The sequence below is a fragment of the Elephas maximus genome, chromosome 7 (genome assembly GCF_024166365.1).
Source record: "Elephas maximus indicus isolate mEleMax1 chromosome 7, mEleMax1 primary haplotype, whole genome shotgun sequence".
Classification (NCBI taxonomy): Eukaryota; Metazoa; Chordata; class Mammalia; order Proboscidea; family Elephantidae; genus Elephas; species Elephas maximus.
Genome location: NC_064825.1, coordinates 90974427 through 90998640, shown reverse-complemented (window position 1 = coordinate 90998640; position 24214 = coordinate 90974427). Strand labels below are relative to the sequence as shown.

The 24214-nt window shown below is 44.3% G+C and overlaps 2 protein-coding genes across 2 annotated transcripts in view; one reads left to right on the top strand and one right to left on the bottom strand.

Moving 5' to 3' along the window:
- Positions 1-19770: 19770 nt before the first annotated feature.
- Positions 19771-22447, bottom strand: FJX1 (four-jointed box kinase 1). Its single transcript, XM_049889413.1, has one exon. It carries the CDS (start codon positions 22204-22206, stop codon positions 20893-20895), a length of 1314 nt encoding a protein of 437 aa, XP_049745370.1. The 5' UTR covers positions 22207-22447; the 3' UTR covers positions 19771-20892.
- The window catches only part of SLC1A2 (solute carrier family 1 member 2), a 405614-nt gene continuing 403216 nt past the window's right edge, over positions 21817-24214 (top strand). Inside the window, exon 1 of the mRNA XM_049889390.1 lies at positions 21817-21952. The gene's annotated coding sequence lies outside the window, so the exon portion shown is untranslated. The remainder of the gene's footprint in view (positions 21953-24214) is intronic.

Below are 24214 nucleotides of genomic sequence, written 5' to 3'. Positions count from 1 at the left end.
AGGACAGAGTAGAACTGCCTCATAGGGTTTCCAAGGAGTGGCTGGTGGATTCAAACTGCCAGCCTTTTGGTTAGCAGCTGAGCTCTTAACCACTGCTCCACCAGGCATCCTTTTGATGGTAGATGGGGCATAAATAATAAATAATAAAAATGTACATATAGAAAAGGAAATTTGGACCCAAATAGAAAAACATCTGTGTTGAGCAGACCTGCAGATGATGTCACTGCATTTTTGCCAGTGTGTTTGAGTCTGATACCATGTCCAACACTCTAGATGGCAGAAGTCCTTCGTAACCTGATTCTCTTTGTCAGCATAGCATCATGGTTAAATGACAGGCTGCTGGAGTCAACTCATGGTATCTAAACTTCTGAGCCTTATAATTTTGAACAATTTCTTATTCTGCTTGTGCTTTAGTTTCCTTATCTGTATAATGGGGACAGTAATCATATGCCTCCGAGGTCATGATTAAATTAAATGGGAGAATACATGTAAAGTGCCTAGAATGGTGCCTGGCACAAGTAAACCAAACCAAACCCATTGCTGTCGAGTCAATTCCGACTTATAGCGTCCCTATAGGACAGAGTAGAATAGCCCCATAGAGTTTCCAAGGAGCACCAAGTTGATTCCAACTGCCTACCTTTTGGCTAGCAGCTGTAGCTCTTAGCCACTATGCTACCAGGGTTTCCAGCATGCGTAAAGTGTTTAATAAATGTTCAAACCAAACCAAACCCATTGCCGTCGAATCGATTCCAACTCATAGCGATCCTACAGGACAGGGTAGAACTGCCCCACAGGGTTTCCAAGCAGTGGCTGGTGGAATAAAACTGCTGACCTTTTGGTTAGCAGCCAGAGCTCTTAACAACTGCACCACCAGGGTTCCTCAATAAAGGTTAGTCATTATTGTTACCCAGAAGCTTTCCTATGTATCTGCTGTAGGTAGAGGGGCAGAGGCAGTGGTGCGCTCAAGCTGGCTCACGCTGGCTCAGAAGAGGAGATTGTGTGCATTGCTTCCAAACTCTGTGTTCAGCAACATCATTTTCATAGCCTGAAATTCTTTGTGGTGGGAGTATTTACACCATGGAAATTGGCAAACACTACAAACCAGTCCCTCTCCCCTCATTTACCAGTATACTGCTGGGTGCAGTGAAACTACTGTGCAACTAAGCCTACCTTTCCACAACTCCACGGCCAAATGAGAGTAGGACTCTGGGCTGGATCAATGGTCCACTACTTAATCAAGCAAATGGGGAGAGACATATACTCTTCTTTTCCTGATCCTGTAGTCTTTGCTCCTATTTACCCCTATGTCAATACATTAAGTGAAATATGTCTTGTCATGGGACAATATTTCCAGGTATCATTTCTACCCTTCTTACTTCTTGAATGGAACACTGGTGGCACAGTGGTTAAGAGCTTGGCTGCAAACCGAAAGATCGGCAGTTCAAATCCACTGGCCATTCCTTGGAATCGGTATGGGGAGGTTCTACTTTGTCCTGTAAGGTCGCTATGAGTCAGAATTGACTCGATAGCAATGGGTTTGGTTTTGGGTTTTTATTTCTTGAATGCTCTCTGTGTCAGAGGGCTCTTTAATTGCAAGCAATGGAAACCAACTCTGGAAAATACAAGCAAAAAGGGAAATTAATGGCAGGAAACAGGCACTCACAGGCTTGAAAGGGATTTTGAAGTAAGTGGCTTGAAACAGACAGGTCAGGTAGCGGCAGAAGATTCTGGTAGCAGGGAAGTACATCCTCCGTCCTCCACTTCATCAGCTGAAATAAATAGAATTTAAGCCTTTTATTTTTTTCTTGCTCGAGAAGCAAGGTCTTGGAAGGGAGAGTCCAGTTGGCTGAGTTTAGATCACATGCTGCTCCTTGGCTGTATGAGACATTTAGATATCAGACTCAACAAAATTATCTACATGTGGGTAATTTCCCAAAGTAAACTAGGATGTTCTTGTGAGGAAATGAATGCTGAATGGCCACAACCGTGACAAACGTTCACTCTACCTTGTCAGTCCACCTGGTAGGAAATGTTTTGTGGTCCCTTTTGGCCAAAGGGGTTGGTCATGCCAACTAAACCTGACCTACATGGTTTTTCACCGAATGTGGCAGCAGCACAGATCAAGAAGAACCCTCAAGATCCACCAACCTGCAGAAAGCAATGTCCTCAAGGGAGCACTCCCTGACTTCAACTGGAATAATTCCAAAGTTTATTGAGTTCATGAGGGCATACTTCACAGAGTGATCTCCACATGGCACTCTCTAGGGAAAGACTTAAGAACTTAATCAGCCCTTTTCACCTCCAATTTCTCCCTTTCCTGCCCAGAGTGATTAATGCCATGATAGCTTTGATGACAGCTCCTCGGAATCCCCAGGGATCTATAATCTTGGGATGACATCGTAGGAAGATTTATTTCCTCCCAGGCCCCCATACATTTCCGTGGGCACCAACTAAGCACTCAGGAAAATCTTTTGTAAACCTGTCAGAGGTACAGCTGGGCCTCCGTGTGCCTTTTCTAGTTGAATTTTTTTCTCCTTCTAATCCTTATTGTGATTGATTTCACGAAGGTGATTTTATACTCTTTCTTTTCTTTTTTTTTTAACAGCTCTATAGATGATGGCCTCGTTTCTTTGACACCACCAGGATGATTCCCTTTTAATAGCAGGTTTCTGTGGCTTTTGTTTTTTAAAATTTTATCATGCTTTAAGTGAAAGTTAATAGTGCCAATAAGTTTCTTGTTCAAAAATTTATACAAAAATTGTTTTGTGACATTGGTGGCAATCCTCACAATGTGTCAGCACTCCTCCCTTTCCTTTTCCATCCCGGGGTTCCCTGTGTCCATTTGTTCAGTTTTCCTATCCCTTCCTGCCTTCTCATCCTTGCTTTTGGACAGGTGTTGCCCATTTGGTCTTGTATACTTGATTGAATGAAGAAGCACATACCCCATGAGTGTTTTTCTTTGTTTTATAGGCCTGTCTAAACTTTGGCTGAAAGGTGGACTCTGGGAGTGGCTTCAGTTCTGAGTTAGCAGGATTTCCAGGGGCCATAGTCTTGGGGGTTCCTCCAGTATCTGTCAGACCAGTAAGTCTGTTCTTTTTTTTTTTTTTGTGAATTTGAATTTTGTTCTACATTTTTCTTCCACTCCGTCTGGGACCCTCTATTATGATCCCTGTCAGAGTGGTTGGTGATGGTAGCTGAGCACCATCTAATTTTTCTGGGCTAAGTCTGGTGGAGGCTGTGGTTCGTGTGGTCCTTTAGTCCTTTGGGCCAATATTTTTCTTGCGTCTTTGGTTTTTTTCATTCTCCTTTGCTCCAGATGGGGTGGGGCTAATAGATGTATCTTACATGGCTGCTTGCAAGCTTTTAAGACCTGAGACATTACCCACCAAAGTAGGATGTAGAACGTTCTCTTTATAAACTATGTTAAGCCAGTTGACCTAGATGACCCCTGAGACCATGGTACCCAGCCCTCAGCCCCAGTGACTTGATCCCTCAAGGTGTTTGGATATGTCTAGGAAGCTTCTACGACTTAGCCTTGGTCAAGTTGTGCTGACCTCCCATATACTGTGTGTTGTATTTTCCTTCACTAAAGTTATTACTAGTCTACTGTCTAGTTAGTGGTTTCACCTCCTGAACGGAGTATTAGGATTGGAGGAAGACTCATTAACACTCATTAACAACCTGCATTATGCAGATGACACAAACTTGCTTGCTGAAAGTGAAGAGGACTTGAAGCACTTACTAATGAAGATCAAAGACCGCGGTCTTCAGTATGGATTGCACCTCAACATAAAGAAAAGAAAAATCCTCACAACTGGACCAATGAGCAACATCATGATAAATGGAGAAAAGATTGAAGTTGTCAAGGATTTCATTTTACTTGGAGCCACAATCAACAGCCATGGAAGCAGCAGTTAGGAAATCAAAAGACGCATTGCATTGGGTAAATTTGCTGCAAAGGACCTCTTTAAAGTGTTGAAGAGCAAAGATGTCACCTTGAAGACAAAGGTGCCCCTGACCCAAGCCATGGTGTTTTCAATCTCATCATATGCATGTGACAGCTGGACAATGAATAAGGAAGACCAAAGAAGAATTGATGCCTTTGAATTATGTTGGTGAAGAATATTGCATATACCATGGACTGCCAAAAGAACGAATAAATCTGTCTTGGAAGAAGTACAACCAGAATGCTCCTTGGAAGCAAGGATGATAAGACTGCATCTTACATACTTTGGACATGTTGTCAGGAGGGATCAGTCCCTGGGGAAGGACGTCATGCTTGACAGAGTACAGGGTCAGTGGAAAAGAGGAAGACCCTCAACAAGGTGGATTGACACAGTGGCTACATCAATGAGCTCAAGCATAACAATGATTGTGAGGGTGGCTCAGGACCAGGCAGTGTTTCGTTCTATTGTGCATAGGGTCGCTGTGAGCCGGAGCTGACTCGACGGCACCTAGCAATGACAACACTTCCCCTCCCTTGTAACCATCAAAGATTATTTTTTTCTGTGTGTAAACCCTCTCTTGGGTTTTTATAATGGTCTCGTACTGTATTTGTCCTTTTGTGATTGACTTATTTCACTCAGCATAATGCCCTCCAGATTCATTCATGTTGTGGGATGTTTCCCAGATTCAGCATTGTTCTTTATTGTTGCATCATATTCCATTGTGTGTATATACTGTAGTTTGTTTATCCATTCATCTGTTGATGGGCACTTAGGTTGTTCCCATTTTTTTGCTATTGCAAATAATGCTGCAATGAACATGGGTGTGTGTGTGTCTGTCTGTGTGATATTTCTCTAGGCTATATTCCTACATCCTTCAGTATGGATTATACCTCAACATAAAGAAGACAAAAATTCTCACAACTGAACCAATAAACGACATCATGATAAACAGAGAAAACACTGAAGTTGTCAAAGATTTCATTTTACATGGATCTACAATCAACACCCAAGGAAATAGCAGTCAAGAAATGAAATGATGCATTGAGTTGGGCAAATCTGATGCAAAAGAGCTCTTTAAAGTATTAATATGCAAAGATGTCACTTTGAGGACTAAGGCACCCCTGACCCAAGCCATGGTGTTTTCAGTCACCTCATATGCATGTGAAAGTTGGACAATGAATAAGGAAAACTGAAGAATTGATGCCTTTGAATTATGGTATTGGGAAAAAATATAGAATATACCATGAACTGCCAAAAGAACAAATAAATCTGTCTTGGAAGAAGTACAGCCAGCATACTCCTTAAAAGCGAGGATGGCCAGACTTTGTCTCATGTACTTTCAGCATGACAGCACTGGGTTCGGTTTGGTTTTTTGTTTACTTTCGACATGTTATCAGGAGGGATCAGTCCCTGGAGAAGGACATCATACTTGGTGAAGTAGAGGGTGAGCAAAAAAGAGGAAGACCAGCAACAAGAGGGATTGACACAGTGGCTGCAACATTGGGATTAAGCATAAGAATGATTATGAGGATGGAGCAGGACTGGGCAGTGTTTCATCCTATTGTATGTAGAGTTGCTATAAGTTCGAACTGGCTCAGTGGAACCTAACAACAACAACAACAATATATTCCTAGGAGTGGGATTGCTGCATCCTATGGTATTTCTATTTCTAGCTTTTTAAGGAGGAACCATATTATTTTCCATAGTAGTTGTATCATTTTACATTCCCAACAGCAGTGCATAAAAGTTCCAATCTCCCTGCAACCTGTCCAACATTTTTTATTTTCTGTTTTTTCAATTAGTGCCAGTAATGTTGGGGTGAGATGATACCTCATTGTAGTTTTGACTTGCATTTCTCTAATGACTAATGATCGAAAGCATTTCCTCATGTGTCTGTTAGCTGCCTGAATGTTTTCTCTGGTGAAGTGTCTGTTCATATCTTTTGCCCATTTCTTAATTGGATTGTGGCTTTTCTTTTGAAGATTCTGCTAAGGGATTGGTTCAAGGAAAAACTAGTAGTGAATTGACATATAGAATGATAGAATGGGTCCTGGGAGGGGGTCAACAAGTGAGCTTCTCGTGAACTACTGATATGACAATAGCACAGAAAATATTGTTGTTGTTAGTGTCATCGAGTCACTTCCAACTCACAGCAACCCTATGTACAACAGAACAGAACACTGCCTGGTCCATCCTCTTAATCATTTTTATGCTTAAGCCAATTGTTGCAGCCATTGTGTTAGTCCATCTCATCGAGGGTCTTCCTGTTTTTTGCTCACCTTCTACTTTACCCAGCATGATGTCCTCCAGGGGCTAATCCCTCCTGATAACATGTCCAAAGTATGTGAAATGAAATCTTGCCATCCTTGCTTTTAAGAAGCATGCTGGCTGTACTTCTTCCAAGACAGATTTGTTTATTCTTTTGGCAGCCCATGGTATATTAAATATTCTTTGCCAACACCATAATTCAAAGGCATCAATTCTTCTTCTGTTTTCCTTATTCATTGCCCAGATTTCACATGCGTATGACTTGGGTCAGGTGCACATTAGTCTTTAAAGTGACATCTTTGCTTTTCAACCCTTTAAAGAGGTTTTTTGCAGCAGATTTGCTCAATGCAATACGTCATTTCATTTCTTGGGCATTGATTGTGGATTCAAGTAAAATGAAATTTTGGACAACTTCAATATTTTCTCTGTTTATCATGATGTTGCATATTGGTCCAGTTGTGAGGATTTTTGTTTTCTTCATGTTGAGGTATAATCCATACTGAAGGCTGTAGTCTTTGATCTTCATTAGTAAGTGCTTCAAGCCCTCTTCACCTTCAGCAAGCAAAGTTGTGTCATCTGCATAATGCAACTTATTAATGAGTCTTCCTCCAATCCTGATGCTGTGTTCTTCTTCATATAGTTCAGCTTCTCTGATTATTTGCTCAGCATACAGTTTGAATAAGTATGGTGAAAGGACATGTCTAGGTCATCTAGCACTACTATAACAAAAATACCACAAGTGGATGGCTTTAACAAAGAGAAATTTACTCTCTTATAGTCGAGGAGTCTAGAAGTCTGAATTCAGTGTGCTAGCTCCAGGGGAAGAATTTCTCTCTCTGTTGGTTCTGGGGGAAGGTCCTTGTCATCAATCTTCCCTGGTCGAGGAGTTTCTCAACGCAGGGACCCTGGTCCAAAGGATGTGCTAGTCTCCTGGTTCTTTTATCTTGTTGGTATTAGGCCCCCAAGTCTCTCTGCTCACTTCTCTCTTTTATACTTCGGAAGAGATTGGCTTAAGACACAACCTAATGTTGTAGATGGAAACCTTGGTAGCATAGTGGTTAAGAGCTATGGTTGCTAACCAAAAGGTCAGCAGTTCGAATCTACCAGGCACTCCTTGGAAACTGTATGGGGCAGCTCTACTCTGTCCTATGGGGTCACTGTGAGTCGGAATCGACTCAACAGCAACGGGGCAGCTCTACTCTGTCCTATGGGGTCACTGTGAGTCGGTATCAACTCATCAGCAACGGGGCAGCTCTACTCTGTCCTATGCGGTCACTGTGAGTCGATATCGACTCAACAGCAACGGGTTTGTTTTTTTTTTAATCTTGTAGATTGAATCCTGCCTTTTTAACATAACTGCCACTAATTCCATCTCATTAACATGATATGATTTACCAAAAAAAAGAAAATCAGTTCAGATGACAAAATGGTGGACAATCACACAATACTGGGAATCTGGCCTAACCAAGTTGACAGATATTTTTGGGGGTCACAGGATACACAGGAAACGCACACCTTTCCTGACTTTAAGCCATGCGGTATCCCCTTGTTCTGTTTGAAGACTGCCTCTTGGTCTATGTACAGGCTCCTCATCAGCACAATTAAGTGTTCTGGAAATTCCTATTCTTTGCAATGTTATCCATAATTTGTTATGATCCACACAGTCAAATGCCTTAGCATAGTCAATAAAACACAGGTAAACATCTTTCTGGTAATCTCTGCTTTTAACCAGGATCCATCTTACATCAGCAATGATAACCCTGGGTCCACATCCTCGTCTGAGTCTGGCTTGAATTTCTGGCAGTTCCCTGTCGATGTACTCCTATAACTGCTTTTGAATGATCTTCAGCAAAATTTTACTTGCCAGTGATATTAATGATATTGTTTGATAATATCTGCATTCAGATGGATCACCTTTAGGTACATTAACCCCCAAAAACCCGTTGCCATTGAGGCAGTTTCAACTCATAGCAACCAGATAGGACAGAGTGGAACTGCCCCATAGGGTTTTCAAGGAGCACCTGGTAGATTCTAACTGCTGACCTTTTGGTTAGCAGCCAAACTCTTAACCACTATGCCCCCAGGTTTTCCTTAGGTACATTGGCTGATGCTTAAATGGGATTATTAAACTCAAAATATTTTACATTAACCAACTTTGAATGGAAATGGTAGAAAAGAAGCCACTTAATTTGTTTCTGTCTATGTCTTTCTTGTGTCTTAGTAGCCAGTTCCTAGTATTTTATTGGGTCCTTATTAGGTACTAGTCATTGTTTTAAGTGCTTTGTGTGTGTTAACTCATAAAAAGGTAATAAATTAGCCCAGGTTCCTGGGTGGCAGAAATGATTAAGCAGTTAGCTATTAGGTGAAAGATTGGTGGTTTAAACCCCCCACAAAAGTGCCTCAAAAAACAGGCCTGGTGATCTGCTTCTGAAAGGTCACAGCCATGAAAACCCTATGCAGCACAGCTCTACAACACATGGGGTTGCTATCAGTTTGAATTGACTTGAAAGCAACTGGTTTGGTGTGGTTTATTATTATCCTTATTTTCAGGACAGGAAACTGAGAGTCAGAGAGCATAAGTAACTTGCCCAACATCAGAGTCAGAAAACAGAGAAGCAGGGTTTGAACCCAGAATCTTGCTTTAGAGTTCAGCCCTTTAGTAGTATGTTATAATGCCTCCCCAAAGGATAATGGTCATGTTATATCTGTCTCCTGCCTTCTGTGTCTGGCACTTAGTAGGCATCTGCTTACCTCTGCAGCCTCAAATCCTACAGTTCCCCCTCTGGGACTCCTACCTGCAATCACACTGGTTTTCTTTCATTTCCCAACAGCAAGCTCCTTCTCTCAGGGCCTCAAACATGCAATTCCCTCTGATTGAAATGTTCTCCACTCCCTCCTTTCCCCTCTATGCTGGCTGACTCTTATTCATTGCTCTGCTCTCTGTTTTAGTGCCACATACCTCAGTCTCCAATATGAGGTTATCCACTATTAACATTCCCATAAGGGCATGTATTTTCCTGTCATCCCATTTATTACAGTAATGAGTCGTGTAACGTCATCTCCTCTACCAGACTGTAAACTTCAGAAGATCAGAACCATGTCTCTGTAGTTGACCGACCTAGCACAGTGCCTGACTCAAAGTAGCAGCCAGGAAATATTTGTAGAATGAATAGATAGATGTCCAGTACCTACTTGCCCCAAAAATGAAGGCTTGGCATAAAGCAGGGGAACCAATTATAGGGTTTAGGATGACAGCTCCACTGTACTAGGGGATTTGTACCATTATACCTTACGCCAGAGTACATTTTCCCAGGTATATAAATAAGCAATCAGACTTACTGCTGTCCTTTGTGCTGGGCATTGTCCTAGAGACTTTCTGCTGTGCCAGCTGTGAACCAATTAGTTGCTGGATTATGGGAAGGTGGGGTAGATGGTTGTTTAGAAGAGGGGCTGGGGTGGTTGAGAAGGTAGGAGGGGCACTCTGGGGACTCAGGGCCATAGGCATTTATCAACCAAGCTGGATATATTTCTACAGTTTAACAACTCATAAAACTGTACTCATATATACTGAACATATCTGAGCCATGAGTAATGAGCTAAAATAAACCAACAGATATTTGACAGGAACCACCAACTTCTGAGTTGCTAAGCCCAGAGGCATTTCAATCCTTTGTCTGGCATGAGTCAGGCATTCAGCATCAGAAAAGACACAGACTTTATGTGGAGCTGGGTCATGAATGTTGTAGTACAGGGACGCTTTGGGTGCGTCCCAACTACAAACAGGTGGAGGAGGAGGGAGCTACTCAGCAACTTTTTTTTTTTGACATCTTTTATTAGCTTGATGCCTTGAGAAGTCAAAGATGCTTAACCTCTTCCTTCGTTAGCATTTTTAATTTTGCTAATAAGTCACAGGAGACGGGCTCCCCAAGTGATGAAACCAAATGTGATGCTTCCAGAAATGCAAGGTTGAGATTCGTGTGTGATGGCAAAGGCTTTGTTTTCTTCATCAGATTAGCAGGGTCAGGTCTTCAGTGTCAAGGGGCCAAAGATCAATTGGGGATGGCTGGAATTTGCCTAGTTGGGGGCTGCGGCTAAGGCAGGAAGCTGACTGCAGGTGGAAAGTCATTTTCCCTGAAGTTACTTGACCTTTCTTTAATCCTAAATGTAACCTGCAGAGGCATTAGCTCTTTGGCCTGCAATGTGGCATCACTTTTGCTGGCTTTAACACTGATTGAAGTTCAATCTCAGGGCTAGATGTACCAGAGGCAAGGGCTGCCCCTTTGCCACTCAACCACATGTGCTTCTTTTCCACGATCCCTCCCTAGCCCCCCCCCCTTTCCTCTTGTTCTCAATCTTTTCCTTTCTTCTTTCCTTTTAATCATTTCCCCAGCTTATATCTCAAACTTGCTAGTGGCAAACAGAACAGAATTTGCTATTGACTCCTGGGTCGCTTGTTTCATGGATTATTTCAGGTCAAATCCTATTAAAGTAAATGTCTCCATTGTGGGGAAATCTCTCTGAATAACCAAATAGGGCTTCCAATCCTCAAGTAAGGGCCAGCTTATTGCAAGTGGTATTTGAGAGGAGGGTATAGAAAGAGCTCAGGTGGACTTTGTTTCCAGCAATATGGCAAAATACATGACCTAAAAATCTTCCCTTTATAAAACACCTATAAATGTTTTATAAAATATAACAAACATCTTTTAAAATGCATAGCTAAGCTCATAAAAATGTAAGGGATTTCCCCAGGGGCCCAAAACAAAGAGAGAACCAAAACCAAAGTAATAGGTGTGAACTGAAACTGGGATTGACCTGGCTTTTTTTTTTTGGCTGATTTTGGTAATCAGAGGATTTGGGTTTAATGTGCTCCAGCTGGTGGAAAAGTTGGCTCTAAGACCCTTCATAAAGCCAGGACCCTCAAAGGAAAAATCTATCATTCCAGCAAAGGGAGATACAAACAGGGATTGCTTATCTTAGCCTGAACCCTGGTCAAGGAAAAGTAAAGGGTCTCTGCAACAACTCCTCCTGTCATCACACATGTTTGGCATTTAAATTTACACTACCTGCTAGGACCTCAACTTTCAGGGTAAGTATAAATATAAAAGTGAGCCACCTCTGGGTCACTGGTTCCTGGCACAAGGAAATGAACACTTCTTGGGAAGGCCATACCTTCAACCCAAGCAACACGGGAATCTCACAGATAAAGTTGGGGTGTACATGAGCTTACAATTCAAAATTATAAAACACATGAAGAAACAAGCCTTCATGGGTCAGGTAGGAAATGGAACAAAACAAAACAGGATGCCCAGTTAACTCTGAATTTCAAATAAACAATGAATAAGTTTTTAGTATAAGCATATCCCAAATATTGCATGCAACATACTTACAGTAAAAAGTATTTGCTGTTTAACTGAAATTTAAAGTTAATTGAATGTCTTTCATTTTTTATAGCAGTCTTATATGTGCAAAAGTCAGGAGACACAACAGCAGCATTAGAGCATTCCAGAACTTCAGATAATAGAATTAACAGACATATATTTTTAAATGATTAAATACATAAGAGAAAGCCTTGACAGACCCTGAGAGGTATGCAAGAGTAAAGGACAGTTATGGCAGATGTTATAACATATACAATCCTGCAACAACAGCAATAACAATGTTTGTGAGTAGATACATAGGTAAATATATATGCTAAATAGGTGAAGGAGGGCGTATGGGAGTATACGTGTGCCCATATATAGTTATGGTTGTGGATATTTCTACATATGTATTTGTAAATGCTACATGTATATTATATACAATAGAACACATGGGGGCAGAGTTATAGAAACTATTTAAACATTGGGACTGACCCGCTGGATTTGAAGGCTAAGGACCATAGCCTTGGGGGACATCTAGGTCAACTGGCAAGACACAGTTCATAAAGAAAATTCTACATCCTAGCCTGGTGAGTAGCTCTGGGGTCTTTAAAAGCTTGTGAACAGCCATCTAAGAAGCAACTATTGGTCTCTGCCCATTTGGAGCAAAGGAGCAAAACAAAACTGAAGACTCAAGGAAACAATTAGTCCAAAGGATTAATGGCCTTCACAAACTACAGGCCCCTGTAATCTAAGACCAGAAGAACTAGCTGGTGCCTTGCTGTCACTACTGACTACTTTGACTGGGACCACAATAGAAGGCCTGGGTTAGAATGGGTAAAAAATATAGAACAAAATTAAAAAAAAAAAAAAAAACAGACTTACTAGTCTGAAAGAGACTGAAGGAATCCCTGAAACTATTGCCCTGAGACAACCTTCTAACTTGAAACTGAAGATACTCCTGGAGGCCACCCTTCAGCCAAATACTAGATGGGACCATAGAATAAATAATAACACTGTGAGTAATGTGCTCCCTGGAACAATCAACTATGTGGAGACCAGAGGGCAACATTTGCCCAGAACCAAAGATGAGAAGGTAGGGAGGGACCATGAAACTGGGCAAATGGAAAAGAGGAACCCCTGGGGGAAAGGGGGAGAGTGCTGATACATTGCAGAGATTATAACCAATGTCAAGGAAAAATTTGTATATGAATTATTGATTGGAAAACTAATTTGCTATATAAACTTTCACCTAAAGCAAAATAAAATGTTTTAAAAAAAAAAAAGGAGAAAGCCTTGAGAACACGAGGAAAGAAGAAGACAATGTTAAACATTGACTGAAAGTTTGAAAAAGAACCAAATAGGAATTTTGGAAATGAAAAGCAGAATCATTGAAATTAACAAGACAAACAAAATACAACCTTAGGGATGGATTAAACAGAAGATTAGACAGACACTATTATAGAGAGAATTTGTGAATTGGAAGACAAATGAGAGGAAATTACCCAGAAGGGAGCATAGAAAGGTAAAGAGATGAAAATATGAAAGAAAGTTTGGATCAGAGAGTACAGTTATAGGTGACCTAACACATACCCAATAATATTTCTTGAACAAGAGAATAGAAAGAATAAGAGAGAGGAAATATTTGAAGAGGAAATGACTGGCAATTTTTCTGGACTGAAAAAAGAAAAAAAGGAATCTTTAGATTTAAGAAATGTAATATGTTCCTATCAAGATAAAACAAAAATAAATTTGCATCTAAACACATCATGGTGCAGTGGTTAAGAGTTTGGCTACTAACCAAAAGGCTGGCAGTTTGAATCTACCAGTTGCTTCTTAGAAGCCCTATGGGGTAGTTCTACTCTGTGCTATAGGGTCGCTATGAGTCAGGATAGACTTGACAGTAATTTTTTTTAAAAACACATCATAATGACGTTATAGGACACCAAAAGCAATGAGAAGATCTTAAAAGAAACCAATAAGAAAAGACTGATATAAAAAAGAAGGAAAAAAAGAATGACAAGAGGGGAAGGTACAGTCTTTGGCAGTAGACTTATGTCTTCAAGCCATAGCTCCACCTCTTCCAGTCATGTGAGCAATTTACTTAACCACTTTGAGCCTTACTTTCCACGTCTGTAAAATAAATATTCAGCCATAGTTTATCACTGCTAATCCCCACAACAACGCTAAAAAGTGCCTAACATAAAGCATTGTTAGTGTGCATTTAGCAAAAAGTAGCTATTAATATTATTGACAGAATTTTCCCATATTAGTTTCTGAGGCATAACCCTTCATGCACCCAACCCCAGGATGACTAATATTTAAGTGTACATCATACTTGAGAAAGCAGATGGCATGCCTACTGAAAAATCATAAATCACTATCCTGGGGCTCCCTCAGCTTTCCAAGCATGGTGTCCATAAACTGTATAGATCGTGTCTTCCTGGAGTCTCATCGACAGGATAGCTTTAGGCTGTTTAGGGAACTCCTCTTTTTGTAGCCTCCTTTTCTTCCAGACTTCCTTAAAATTCAAAGATAAACACAATGTCAACTTGTAAGACTTCCATGACCTCCCTCCAGAACAGTTTATGTACTACTGCTACGTGGTCCCATAGTACTTCCCTCTCTCATAGCATTTATCACACTTTTTTTTTAACTACACAATTTTTTATCTTCCCCACTAGACTCTAAGCTCTATAAGGGCAGGTACCTTACCTGTCTTGCTCACCACTGAATCCACAGTGCCTAGCATATGGCCTGGGACATAGGAGACACCTAAGTAGTTACTGAATCTACAGCTGCAGAAGAGAAACTGGAAGTTAGGGACGGGGTTCATGTGTGGAGTTGCTGTACATAAAAAACATGGCATTTTGTAGACGTGCAAAGGACTATAGATAGAGGCCTTCTAGTCTTTCCACTGCTTTTCCAGATGAGGAAAGCAAAGACTTCATCATCCAGGGCTGTTAAATGATAAAAATCAGACTCAAACCCAGGTCTGCCATTTCCCAAGTGATACCGCATCCACTCTATCAGGTTGCCTCCATGACCAAGACCATGACTGTGGCCACTCCCCACTCACTTTGCTTCTCCAGGCCATTTGTGAGATATTGAAAAGACATTTAATGAACATTAAAAAAAAAAAAAAAGAAATCATCCTGAGGGAGGTGTAAACAGGCAGAGACAAATGCATGGTATAGGGCCATCAAGTTAAAGGTGACACTTCTCTATTATTAGCCCACACTTTCTTACCAAAGTAAATCTGTAGCTGCTACTGGAAAAATCCCAATTCCATACTCCACTTAGTTTTTCTGGACAGGGTTTAACTGTTAAAACCCTAAATGAAGAAAAAAGAAAACCCACATGGCACTAAAAGGCGGGAAAAGAGGAGTTGTTTTTTGTTGTTGTTTTTATTGCACTGAACAATTAGCTCTCTATTCTAAAAAAAATTAAGGTGTCATTAGAAGAAGAATTTCAAAAGTGTCAAGAAGACATATCCGAAATGGGAGGAAAGTTGAAAAGATAAATAAAACGAGCATTCCTTTAGCTATACTTGGTGGAGTCCTGCAGAGAAAAAAAATTCCAGCTGGGCAGCATTCAGACATAGTTTATTAATGCAGTTTCCCCCACAGCAGGACACAGAAAGGGAAATTGGGAAAACAGTCACATTAAAAAATTATGACTCTTACATCTGATCTTTATGGATACACAGAAAATAAACTGTCCTCTTGAGTTGTCCTTGGGCCGTGTTGAGGCAGAGATACAAAGGATTATTATTATTATTATTATTTTTCCTCCAAAGCCCTACAATAGCATTATTTGCTCACACATGGTTGGACCAGACTAAAAGTTACTTCTCACTTCTGGGGGATTTTAACAGTACTTATGAAAAGACCTTATGTAAGATTTTGGGCAGTTCTCCCAATTACATTTTGAAATAAAGCATTTGCGTCTTCTGTTTTTAAAGAGTACAGAAAATGGAAATCTGTTTGCATTCTCTTTTGGGAAAAATTGTAGCAGGTGGTAACTTGTCGTAAATGGAATTTCCCTGGGATCTTACAGCTGGAAGGGAGCTTACCAATCACCTGAAGCAGTGTTTTTCATACTGCAGGCTGTGACCCACTGATGAGTTATGAAATCAGTTTAGAGAGTCACAACTAGATTCCGAGTGTAGATGAGAGGAGGAATAGAAATAGAATTGAACAGGAAGAGGTGTGTTGCACATACTGCACTGTGAAACTGTATTGTTTCAGTTGTATGAATGTATGTGTGCACATGCTGGCTCACAACATAAAATGTGTTTCTTCCTCTGAGTTCTGGAAAGCAATAAAAAATGTCGAAAGGTACCAGTCTAAGGAAACACAATCCTGTTCCAGAGAAGATAACTGGAGCCAACCAGAGCCAGAGAGGTGAAAAATGATTTTTCCAGGTCACCCAGTGATTCAGAAGCAGCCCAGGTCTCCTGATTCCCAGTATCCTTTCTATTAGACTTTAATGACGAAAGCGTGCTCGGGGCTGAGTGTCAACCGTGCACTGCGGTTGCTCTGTCACCTTGGTGGCTGGCGTTCTATCGTCTTCTGAAGTATTTCCTATGCTTTTGGATCAACTGGGCTTCCCTTTCTCCTTCTCCAATACTCCAGCCACTCTTATACCATATGGGATCAGTGATTCTGTAGGATGGGGCTGGTGTGTGGAGGGTCAAATAACCAGTGCCCAGGCTTGGATGATCCATGACTATGGGGTAGCTCAGACGATACAAAATTCCACAGGTCATTCACTGCTTCCTGGAGCTGATGAGCCGCACAAGAAATAGATCAGAGCCTTCCTGTGAAAAAAGGAGGTATGTATGACGACTCATATAGTGGGTATTCTCAGAAACAAGACAACCTGCTGAAGACTGGAGGCGTTAGGTAATTCCCACCAGATTTATGCAACTCTAGCTGGTCTTCCTGAGCCAAAACAGAAGCATGTGGAATGTGCGCTATAACTGCAGAGAAATAGGATCATGAAAGAGAACTCTGCCTAGGACTCAAGGTGCCTCTCCCTGGTTTTGACTTAGAGGAGAAGACGATCTACTCCACCAATAAACAAACACTTAGGTTGCGCTTACTATGTGCCAGACACTGTTCTGAGAATATTACAAATGCTTACTTATTTAATCCACAGAGTCAACCTCTAGGCTTAAAGGACTCTCCTACTGGCAGTCTGGGTAGAAGGTTGAGAAGTGTTGAGATGTGTGAAAATAATTTGTTTTTCTTCCTGATTCGAAGACAGGAGGGCGAGTACTCTTAAAAGAGTTTAGAACTAGGACAAAGTGAATTAATCAAAAGTCAAATCCAGGGAGAAAAGGTCAACTGCCTACTTTCTCTTGGAGAAGGAACTGGGAGGAAGATTGTTCTTCTTGCAAAGATTCATCACTTTTTGAGGTTTTCCAGAAGTGGTAATGGATTTGCAATGAGCCATCTACTTTTTTTTTTTTTTTTTTAACTCACTCTCATATATTTGTAGTATAGCTGCCGTGAGTCCCTGGCTGGTGCAAATGGTTAACGCACTCAGCTGCTATCTGAAAGGTTGGAGGTTTGGGTCCACCTAGAGGTACCTCAGAAGAAAGGTCTGGCAATCAACTTCCAAAAAAATCAGCCATTGAAAACCCTATGGAGCAAAGTTCTACTCTGACACACATAGATCACCATGAGTCAGAGTTGCTCCATAGCGAGTGTTTTCCTTCTTCTTCTTCTTCTTTTTTTTAATTACTACCTTGGTGCAGTGGGTCTGTTTGGGTCCTGAAACTATCCACTCAAGCCCACGCAGAGATCAAACCTGTGCCCATGGCTCTATGATCCAGTGCCTTACAGACAGCCTAATGAAAGGCTTCAACAAACAATTCGTTGAATTAATTTATTACCACGTGCCAAATACTGAACCAGACTTTGGAAATAGCTAGATTTGGTTTTGACGCTAAAAATGAGAAGTTTATTGAAGTGTATAAAGAGGAAGAGTTTCTTAGAGATATAGGAAGTGAGTTTTTTTTTTAAGCACCTATTATGTGCTTGAGAAGCCCTGGTGGTGCAGTGGTTATAGCGCTGGGCTGCTAACCAAAAGGTCGGGGGTTCGAATTTACCAGCTGCTTCGCAGGAGAAAGATGTGGCAGTCTGCTTCTGTAAAAATTACAGCTTTGGAAACCCTGTGGGGCAATTCTACTCTGTCCTATACGGTCGCTGTGAGTCGGCATCAACTTAACAGCAACAGGTTTGGTTTTTATTATGTGCCTATATGTTTTATATGTTAACACTTAAATCCCTCAAGACGCTTATCAAATCTACATTTCACAGACGAGGGAACTAAGTTAAATGGCTTATTGAAGATAAATAGGTGGGGGATAGAATTCAGAATAAAGTCTGTCTGCAGAACCCATTACTCTTTCCACCACATCACATTGCAGCCGGGAAGCTTTCTTTCCCATTCATCTGAAAAATGATTTGGCTCTGGCGGCATTCACTGACCATGGCAGAACTTTAATTGGTCTTTCCATGCCACAGCCTACCGATTATCCACAAGGAATAGCAACAGTTAAAGCCTGTTCTCTGGAATTAAGTCTTGATTCCCTTAACAACTCCACCATGTAATTAAACTTACCTCTCCAACAGGCAGCTATGGTTCACTGAAGAATCTGAGAAGAACTATTGAAACTCTGCGGAGTGAACTTGCTCTGGGTTCACCATAGTCAAGTCTGGGCTTGGAACTGGAGCTAAGAATGCACAGAATGCTGCCAGTCCGGACAAAGCACCAGTCATGAAGCTATGGGGAATTAGGGTGGATTTCCTGTGCAAACTGTGAAACCTCTAATTTAGCTCTGCTTATTGTTTTGCTCCATGAGCATGTCGGGTAAAAATGCAGGTTGCTGAGTATTTATCCTTTCCTTGGAGCTGCCTCCGTTGATTTAGGTGGCAAATCATATCGGTGTTAGTCATCAGAAATGGAAAATGTTTCTTTTTGGAAGGTGTAATTATCAGAGGTCTCACACTAACAGTATCTTGTGAAAAGATATATTTGCCATTATTAGTACATTTTTGTGGATGTGTTATGAAAAAATTTGGCTTACACCACAAGTAGTTTATGGACTGCATTTTTTTTTTTTACCCGAGATAAGATTTGGCTCAGCATACTGAAAATGTAAGGATAGCATTAAATAGTTAAATTATGCACCATGTGGTGATAGTGAGTGAGAAGGGGAAGCCACAGAGATTCAGTATTTTCATGAGCCCATAAAACCCTAGGTAGGTGTGCTTAAAGGCAAGTCAAATGAAAAACTATTAAAATTGTAACCAAAAGTGGCTTTGAGTTAAAAGTCATTACATAAAAAGAAGATAAAAGGCAATACTGCTTGGGCCCATACACTAAACAAAATGCCAAAGTAAAACACCAATGGGCTACAAAATAAACAATAACCACGCCCCCCCCCCCCGCCCCGTCCAAAAAAGAATGAGAAAACCCAACACTATTTTCTATGTTTCAAGTCCCTCAAGAAGTAAGGGTCCAAATGTCATATACAAAAACAATCGGAAAAAACCCGTTGCTATTGAGTGGATTCTGACTCACAGCCAGCCTGCAGGACAGAGTAGAACTGCCCCACAGGGTTTCCAAGGAGCAGCTGGTGGACTTGAACTGTGGACCTTTTGGTTAGCAGCTGAACTCTTAACCACTATACCACCAGGCTCCATCATATAGAGTACAGCAGATTTTTCTGGTCTCACAATGGCTACTCAGACTATGCAGTTAGTTACCCAGAAAACACAGTGGAACCTCTTCAGAGAGCTGGCCAAGTCCAGATGTTGGAGATTATGATCTCCTGGAAACAATGGAATTTCTGCCAGGAGATTAAAGAGAAGAGCTAATTTATGACTTTCTCTACCTGTTTGCAATATGTGCCCAGCTTATTATCTGCACATTGTGATGCACGGGAATTACAATGCTGAAAATAACGTGCAACACGTGACCACTGTAGTTAAGTCTAAACAGGGGACATTTGTCATTTTTTAGTCTGCACATCTGGTTCTATTGTATTTGCCAAATGATTAATATAGAAATATATTACAGTGAAATCCTTTTATATCAAAGTTTTATTTGCCAGGAAATAGAACACTTTTCCCCCATCTCTCTCCCCACTCCCCCCCCCCCCCATTCTAGACTGAACTCTGAAATTTCCAGCACTAGAGTTCATTTGAGTGAGCAGGGCAGGAAACCTGCTCTTGTCTTTGTTCAATTCTCTAAGTTCTGTAGTTACAACTGGGGTGGATATGCGTCCTTTGTTTTAAAAGCATATCCACAGAGACGGCCTTAGAGCTTATTCTGTAAGCAGGTGGGGCCTCAGAGACCTCAAACAGTTAAAAGCAGAGATGAAATTCTAAATCTTAAACTCCCTTTTATTGAAATATAAGTTTGTTTAGTATATTTACACCACATTTTATGCACATATATACAGAGAAGGCAAATTTTGTCAAATAAAAAGTTTTTCTTAATAAAAAATTAAAATAACAAAAATAAAGTGCATGAAACTGATTTTTTTTTTCTTTCTGGTGAACATCATCATTGTCATCATTTTGGTCGGTTGTGAGGGGGAGGAAGAAGAAACTCATTATTTCACTCAGTGCATCCAGCTGGTCTTGCACTCAGTAGCCTTCAGGGCAAAATGACAAGGGGTCAGGGACAAGTCAGGCAAACATCAGGGTGTGCAGGGCTCCCCAGGGTTTAGAGGTCCTGCTCTTTGTCCTATAGGGAGTCGCTGCTCTGCTCTTAACAGTGATCTCACCATCGCGGCTCTGAAACAAAGGGAGAACACAGGAAGGGGGCTCCACCAGCCAATGTCACAGCCCTGCTCCAGGGCCACCAGCGCTGCGTTTGGTAGGAAATTGCAGAATTAACTCAATGGCTCCAATGGGTTTTCCTTTTTCGGAAGGGGAGAGAGGGGACCCAGGAATGGGGTGTACCTCCCACAGAGATGGCCAACCGGGGACAAAAACCCGGTAGCCAGTTTCTTCGGATCCCAAATTCCGTGTTAACATAGGGAAGAATCCTTGTGCAAGGCTAGGTGGCGGGAATGTTACACTTCTCGTCTCAGTGAGTTCATCCTCCCAGAACTTTGAAAGGAAACAATTTGGGATTGAAAAAAAGGGGCAGGTGTATGAAGCTGAAGTTTTTTAGACGCCTCCTCACTCGGGGCGCTCGCTGGGCGTTGGCCGGCTGGTCCCAGGCGGTGGCAGAGGCGACGGCCCTTTCCTTATCATCCATCACCGCGTCCGGGGTCTCGCTCCCTCTGGGTGATGCTAAGCCCCTGGCCAGCGGCCGTAATTGGCCTTACAGTGCAAAATGTGCTTGGCGAGGAAGTCGAGGCGGTGCTGCAGCAGCAGAGCGTGGGGTTCGGCGAGCGCCGCCAGCTCCGGGAAGCGAGGCTCGTAGCGCCGGTAGAGGCTCAGCAGCCTGGCCGCCGCGTCCTGGCCGCGATGCAGCTCCAGGACACGCCACGCTGTCCGCTCGCGGAACACGCACACCGATTGCAATAGCGGCTCGTTATATTTGTCCCACATGCCCGCCACCCGGTAGCCGTGCACCAAACCGGCCTCGTTGTCCAGAAAAACCAGCGCCCCGCTGGGGCCGCGGTGCAGGTTGCTGGTGGCGCGCTGCATGACGCGCGGGTCCCACTGCAGGCTAAAAAGGTTGCTGACAAGCCGGTCGAAGTTGGCTGTCAGGTAGTCAAAGAGGATCAAGTCGGTCCATTGCACCAGGTCCACCAGCTCTGCCTGGCTGCGGTTGGTCAGCTCGTCCCCGGCGGCGCGGAGGGGCCGCAGGCGGCCGTCCTCCGAGCGCCAGGGCGTAGGCACTACCACATCCGTGAGGTTGGGCAGCCACCGCGTCAGGCTCACCACGCTGCCCTCGGTCCAGTGAGCTGCGCGCAGTTCCTCCTGCACCTGTGCCCACTGCGCCCCCCGCGCCTCCACCCGGGCAAGGGCCAGCGGCGGCACGTGGCGCTGGAGGCCCAGCAGGCGCGCCAGGTAGTAGGACAGGGCCTCACCCTGTATTTGCTCCGGGTTGATGCCATAGCGCACGCAGGCGCGAGTGCCGTCGGCGAAGTGGGCCAACCGGTTGGAGCTACGCCCGCAGCCCCCGCGTTCCAAGGCTACCACCAGGGCGCCGCGCGCCGCCTCCAGCCACGCCGCTGCCTGGGCCTCCGAGAAGCCCCGGGGCACCTGTTCCTCCAGACCGCGGCTCCAGAAGACGCCCCCGTGCACCACCGCGCTTTCGGCTGGCCGGGGCCGCCCGGCTGACACGTGCCGCCTGCGCTCGCCCGGGGGCCGCCCGGGCGGACCGTCCGCGCCGGCCGCTAGGGTGAGCAGCGCCCGGAAAGTTTTCAGGGAGCCGCCGTGGGCGTCCCGCGGCAGGGGCGGGGGCAGAGGTAAGCGCGGCGCGGGCGCGGGGCCACCGCTCCGGTCCGGGAGCCACGGGAGTTGATCTTCGGGCGGCCGCGAGGCGTGTATTTCGGTCCGCGGTGGCAGGAGCCCACCCCACAGAGCCAGCAGAGAGCCCAGCGCCAGCAGCCAGAGCCCCGCGGTGGCGGCGGCACCCCGCATCCTCCTGCCCATGCTCCCGCGGCCGCGCCGGCTTCAAACCGAGCCAGGGCGCCCGGGTCCCGGCGGCGAGGCGGGCCCAGCAGCGTGTTGGCTCCGGGGCTCCAAGCGCCTCATCCCCATCGCGGCCGCGGGGCGCTGCGAGGCTCTGTCCGGCGCGCAGCTCGGCGCTGGGAACTCGTCTCGCCGCCGCTTCCCAGCTGCTTTTGTATTTCGTTGTGAGACCCTCCGGCCAGCGCGATTCACAGGCGCCCAGACCACGTGGGAGCGTGGGGGATCCCCCTCCCCCTCCTCCGCCGCCGCTCCCCGCCCCCCGCTCGCCCGCCCCCTTCCCCTCCTCTTCCCCTTAAAGCGGCAATGGCTCCTTCCACCCCGGAGAGGCGGCCCCACACCCTTTCCAGGACTTAGGGGCCGGGTAGAAGCCGGACTGGCGGCTCCCGCGCGGGGGCGTCGCAGGAGGCAGTGCCGAGCTGGAGTCTGATGTCCGGGCCGAGGGACGCGCCCCTGGCCCTCGCGGGGGTGGGTGGTCATCGGGTCCCTTCGCCTGGGTGGCGCCTAGTCTCCTGCGAACTTCAGACAGCCCGCGACCACGCTCCGGGCCCGGTCGGGTGGGGCTCTGGGCGGGTCCCTTTGCCTTCTCCGTTTCCGACCGGTGAGATTCACGCCTCCTTTTGTACCGTAAGTCACCGGGATCTTTCGGAGCCAGAGAGGATGTGACTCCAGCCCGAGAAGGGAATCATTTGTAGCAGACAACTTTGAACCGACCTCTCCCCTTTTCCCTGGCGCGCCCACTACCGCCGGTCACGGCGGGCTTGTGGACTTGAGGTTGGAGGCTCCGCAGTTTCCATGCAGCTCACGCGGAATTTTGTGTGTGTGTGTGTGTGTGTGCACGGAGAATATTACCTAGACCCGCTTCCATTCATTCGTTTATTCTTTCAACAAAGCGACTGTCCCCGACTCCTCGTTTCTGGCCAGAGCAGCGAAATTCCAGCCCCAGTCCTTACCGAGCTTACATTCTACTGAGACGTTCCGGTTGTAATGAGAGCATACAGTGCGGTGGAGGGGGTGTCAGGGACGACTCCTCTAAGGAAATGATACGTTTTGCCCAGGAGGAAACTAGGCGTAGAAAAGGGCTGGAGCTTGCTCAACACCCCACAGCTGGCAAGTGGAGAAGCTAAAATTCAAACTCGTCTCTACCGGTACGCAGGCTGCTTGATTTTCCCTCCATCAAGAAAGTGCAATACTTTTATCAAGTTGCCACCTTTCTCAGTTTTTTTTTAATTCACTGTCATTTAGCCAATCACTTTATTCCCCAAATCTGATTTTTCAGTTAAAGAAACAAACACACATACAGAAATCCTCATATAGCGTTTGACTTAATAGTTTATTGGAAAAAGAAATGGTTGGGGGGTGGGTTCGGGAGCGGGAGCAGCCAGAAAGCAGAATATCTCCTTCCGGATACCTCTGGGTTAAAGACACTAGGAAGGCTCTCGGATGAGGAAGGATCAGCTCCTCCCCCTCCCCTCTCTACACCAGAAGTGTACCCCTGATCCAAGCCGAGCTTCCCAGCACCCCGCTTAAACAAATGGTGGGGAAGGTAGAGAGCTCGCCTCCTGAGAGCCAGAGTCTGACATCTGTTTCCTTACACGCGTTCCTTCTCTTCCTCCCCTTCCCCCATCAGGTGCATACGCAGGTTGTCAACTGTACTAGCTCATCTTCTGGCACTGATCGTGTTTTATTCTCCATAGGATGAATTTTCCAGTAGTGCAGGGCAGTTATCCTAATGCTGGCGGCTGAGCAGTTGCATCAAAAGACCATATTCGGGGCCTTCCGGCACGACCCAGGGTACCTTCAAGTGTTTTCATTGGTGTGGTGAGTGTACATTGTCCCACGTGTGGGGTCTGGATTGAATCCGCTCCACATCCCACTGTGGCTGTAGTCTGCCTTTTTATAGATTTTATCTGATGATGAGCTTACTGTGGCTCCCCTATGGATACATCAAAACATGTTAATTCCTAAAAAA

What these genes read in the sequence shown, in the direction of transcription:
- FJX1 (XM_049889413.1), bottom strand. Translation starts at nt 22,206, where the DNA reads ATGGGCAGGAGGATGCGGGGTGCCGCCGCCACCGCGGGGCTCTGGCTG.